Here is a 4862-nt window from a genome sequence, read left to right as displayed (position 1 = left end):
TGTGTGGTGGGTTGACCTATGCACCTTAATAGTCTATTTGGACGTTTTAAAAAGGCAGATTTTTGGAGACAAAGTCCAAAAAGAAAAAAAAACGAGGAGAGAAGACACTGGGACCTACGAGTCGAGACTGGTCTTCTGGACAGAGCCTCTCGCTGCAAAGTCCTTTTTGACTTAAAGTACCTGTACACACTAAGGTTAAGAGGGTCTCGGAATGAAACAATATAGTTGATCTATGTGTGTTTTCACATACATGTTTAGAGAGGGGGGGCTGGTACTGGGGGGGGGGGGGGGGGGGGGCGGGTACTATAACTAGCTAGGCTTTTTTTGTATGTTTTTGCAGGGGATGGTTTTTTCTCCTATCCTTGGGGGGGAACTTCATGTGATGTTGGGGTCGCTGCTGGTTGACTGGTCGTCCTCGACGTGCTTAAACATCAGGATGGAGTTGTAGATCTTGAGGGCCGGGCCAAGCTTCACGCTCATGATCTTCACGATGTCCCTCTGGGTCAGGAGCAGGAAGGCTCTGCCATCGATTTGCTGGCAGAAAGGGATTGTGGTGGGGGTGGGGTGGGGTGATGAGTTAGAATGAGTTACCATGCATTACCATTTGAAGCACTGGGGCAGAAAAATCAACCCTGCCGTACTCGCCCTCAGCCTAACCTTCTTTTTACGTCGATGAGCTTTGATTTCGGTAGAGGTGAATTGTCCATATCAATACAACAAACTCGTATTTTAGTAGCAATTTGTCTTTTGTTGTTTACAACTGTTTAATTACAGGCCCATTCTTCTTCAATAAGACAAATGTGTCTGAAAGAGCCACATGAACTCCGATCAATCCATTTGTGGGAAAGAGAATCCCAGCCTTTGGGATTCCAATGAAAATGTTCCAATGAAGTGAGGCGTTATGCTCTGAATACTGATTATGCCTAGTTACTGTGTTATAACAGTCTTTGATGGGATTTCTTCACTCACTTCCCCACCTAATACCAACAAATGCCAACCGTTGCTATTCTTTTAAAGTAGGAATCCTCATCTTAGATTCCCAAAGGCTGTGGATCCTAATGGTGTAAAGAAGCTAGCAAACATGTCCAACTCACGTCCATCTCTATCTCATGACAATATTTTACACCGTGATTACTAATCAAATAAAAACACTAAACTCTTTACAATTAGTATTCATTTAAAGTAGCAGTTGATTTGACCTGAAGTTTTAAACCTAAAGACCAGTGGCCATTATTTCTCCAGTGCTTACCTCTTCTCTGAACTGCTTGGCCTGTTCGACGCAGCCTGGTAGAGAGTGGATGAAGTCGGCCACCTGCGGAGAGGCGGAGAGGGGGAGAGAGCAGGTCAGAGTAAGTTCGAACCCCTGGGCTCCAACATGCATAAAGACCCCCATGTCTGAAAACCAAAGCTGCATTGACGTTACGTCATTCGTTGATATACCTTAAGCTGTACCTGCAAGGTGTTTCCCAGAACGTCCCTAACTAAGTATACCTTCTGTAAGAGATACTTTCGTAAGGTTGGTCTAGAGACCACTCTTGGCTATACCTTAACACAGTTTTCAGATAAAACAAACGTTCTACAGTCTGAAGATGTTGAGCTGGTGTCTGGACAAATGCACTGACTGCGGTGTAATACCAAGATATGTGTTGCATTACATTTTGTTCTTCATTAAATAAAAATAAAAACGTTGGTATGTTTAGCCGTTCATTTTTAATCCCTTGCGAGTACAAATCTGTGAGTAACGTCTAGGCTACAGCCGTCCATATTTGGGAACTTTTTTTTATCTTGAATTTGGTGTCCATTATTTCAGGTTGTTGTTCTACTAATCACCTGCACTCCAATCTGAATCATCCCCATCGCACTCCTTTTAGGCATGCTCAAACCTACGTGAATGACACTAATAGATTCCAGAAACATGGATTCAAGGTAGCCCACGCATAGGAAGGTTAGGGGAACTCTTAAGTAAACGACTTTATTAAGAACCTTTAAACGTTATCAGGAAACCCAGCCGAGGTAATTACTGTGAGGAAAGTTACATCATGGCATATACCGTCTTCAACCATTTCTTTACTTTTTGTACCAGTGACCAGTATTAGCATAGATCTAACATATAGGCATGTTCCCTTATGTAAAAGTAAAACACTAAAGGGATACTTGTCTACAGTACCAGTAAATACTGTTAGGACTACTTAGGGTACTTGTTATCAATATGACAATGTAATAAAGAAGGGTAGTATGACTGGTATGGGTAGTTCTTTCAGTGTTCAAGCTGGCAAGGCAGAAAAAAACCCAACAGAGTGGGAGTTGTGCGTCACCCGTCTGTCCTAAATCTGCCCTGCTAGGCTGCGCACACTGCCCCATGTTGCACAACTTCCAGGAAGAGGTGAGGCAAAGAAAAAGGGGGGTGATTGTTCTTAGAAAACAGCAGCTTTTAGAAACGTCCATTAATAGAACACGGGAGTGGGCTTTTCTAAGGAAGCACACAAAAGTCGGAACAGCACCTTTGGTGAAGGTAGAGCGGGAGGCAAATGGGTTCAGGTAAAAATGGTTCAGGAGAGTTACAGCTTGGCAACGCACTGCGTCTGAATCTGGGATAGCGGAGTGCAGTGTTTGCCAAGAAATCTTTGCCTTTATAGCTTGGTTTCATAAGTTGTCACAGAATTATGCAACCATTCCAGGTCTTGCCTGATTAAGTGCAAAATACCAGACTGAAAATGAGGAGTACAAATTATATTTGGTGAAATACGTCAATCAGAGCTCAAAAGTCTTCGCCACAAACACTATGTGTGTCTTTTTTTTCTCTCAGCACTTCTGAATATAATACTGACATTCTGCCTGCTTTCAGATTATTGTTGCCGAGTTAGTGCTAAATAAGAGCATATGTAGCACTTTGGGATCATTGCTTTTAGATGGGGGAAAAAAAGAAAAATGTCAAGGCATGTCAAACTACCTCAAAGGCACCGAGTCCTCAGAGGGTTAAACAGAATTAGTTAAAATCACAGTACATAAGCATTATAATATTCTCTGGTTGTATAAGGTGGTTCTTAAACCGTTTGCAAATAGTCATTAATTAGAAATAAATGCCTCTAAATTGTCTTGGAATCGTACTAAAAGCATACAAATAACCTCCTCTCTCTGATGCTCTAGGGCATCTTCATGAATAACATTCAATTCTAGTCCAACATCACTAAGGTCAAAGACCTTGATTGCGAAAGGTAATTCCAAAGCATTGACTTACACACTACCACCATGCACTCTACATGAAGGTACCCTGGATCAATGAATCAATGCAATCGGTCACGACAAAGGGGTTCTGTTTTTTTGGCCTGTGTACTCACTGTGAATAGTGTGAATAGTATGAATAATGGGCCTCTACTGATCCTAGAGGTTAGTGTGAGGAGGCCGGGTGGGCGGGGGAGAGGGAATGAAACATTGGCTTTGGGATTGCATGTGAAGTCATTTACAATGATTTGCCATTCCTGGTTTTTGGATGTCTGTATTTATAGCTATGCTTGCATAATGTAGTCATTTAGTGGCAATATGGAAATTGAGTCCTGAACACAAATTGAGTCCTTTTAGCCAAACTCTCCGTGCTCCAAGACGCCCATTAAAAACAGATACAGATAATTACACAGGCCTTCCTTAATCAGGTGAGACTGAGGCGCTCAGCTTATACAGAGCAGAGGCAGAGCTACGACAGGCACTACTGTGGGGGGATGGGAGAAAGACATGCGAAACTCTGAGCTGTAGGACCAGCAGCATACGGTATGTCAATAATGCAGGGGTAGGCTGCCGCGATAGGTAACAATCCCCAACAGAGATCATACAATTACAAAGCCTTACATAACTGGATTCAGATATGCTCTGCTGATAAAAAGAGGCAGTCCTTGAACATACATCACTGGGGTTGGTTGGTTGGAGATGGGAGGCAGATATGCGAAACTAGGCTGAATTAAATACAATAATGTAGGGTTGGACTCAAGCCAAAAGCATTTGCCCCCAAAAGAGATCAGGTAATTGCAAAATCCCACATCAGTGGTTCCAGAGATGTACAAGATAATTACAAAAGGGGGAGGCGTGTGCATTATTGTAGGTTGGGGATGAGAGGCAGATATGAGAAACTCTGAGCTGTGCGACCACCAGCATATATTATGTCAATAATGCAGGAGTACATGCTGCAGTTCAGATCCATACTGAATAGACCTGGAGAGAGGGAAGAGGGAAGGGTGCAGGAGACTGGGCAGGCATGCTGGGAAGATGGAAGGGTGCAGGAGACTGGGAATGCAGGGAAGCAGGAAGGGTGCAGGGGACTGGGCAGGCTGGGAAGATGGAAGTGTGCAGGGGACTGGGCAGGCTGGGAAGCAGGAAGGGTGCAGGGGACTGGGCAGGCTGGGAAGATGGAAGGGTGCAGGGGACTGGGCAGGCTGGGAGGGAGGATGGCTCACCCAACACCCCTGGCAGGGGGCCAGCAGTTCTCTAAGCAATGTGCTATAATTTAGGCTGCACTCACTTTATCTGCATGGACCACATGCTGCCTACAACCTTACAAGACATGTAGAGCTGGTAGGGGCAAAGACATGAATATGCAAATGTGATTCTACCTAGCTTAATTAGTGTAGGAGTGTGGTATTCTGCTAGTGGCTTTCTATCTTTGGCGGAGGGGAAAGTCTTAAAACTATGCTGCTGGGTTGAGTAGGATTTCAGCCTGTACAAATTAGATTTCATCTAGCAGTAAGCCTTTATAAAAATGTCATCTGCATCATGGAAGTCAGAGTTTAAACTTCAAACAAAGAGCCTGATGACTCGGGCAATGAAGCAATCTATAATCTGAATAACTAAAATGACTGTAGATTTCACATTAT

General features: G+C 43.6%; 1 protein-coding gene across 2 annotated transcripts in view; it reads right to left on the bottom strand.

Moving 5' to 3' along the window:
• Positions 1-284: 284 nt before the first annotated feature.
• LOC105890288 (L3MBTL histone methyl-lysine binding protein 4) overlaps positions 285-4862 on the bottom strand; it is a 77242-nt gene continuing 72664 nt past the window's right edge. For both annotated transcript variants that reach the window (XM_031584220.2, XM_031584219.1), the window contains exons 20-21: positions 1250-1312; positions 285-534 (exon numbers count right to left, since the gene is read on the bottom strand). In XM_031584220.2, the coding sequence (XP_031440080.1) occupies positions 376-534; positions 1250-1312 (222 nt within the window). In that variant the 3' untranslated portion in view covers positions 285-375. The remainder of the gene's footprint in view (positions 535-1249; positions 1313-4862) is intronic.

This window comes from Clupea harengus, chromosome 17 (genome assembly GCF_900700415.2).
Source record: "Clupea harengus chromosome 17, Ch_v2.0.2, whole genome shotgun sequence".
NCBI lineage: Eukaryota > Metazoa > Chordata > Actinopteri > Clupeiformes > Clupeidae > Clupea > Clupea harengus.
The sequence above is the reverse complement of the archived record's forward strand: the minus strand, read 5'-3'. Positions and strand labels throughout refer to the sequence as shown.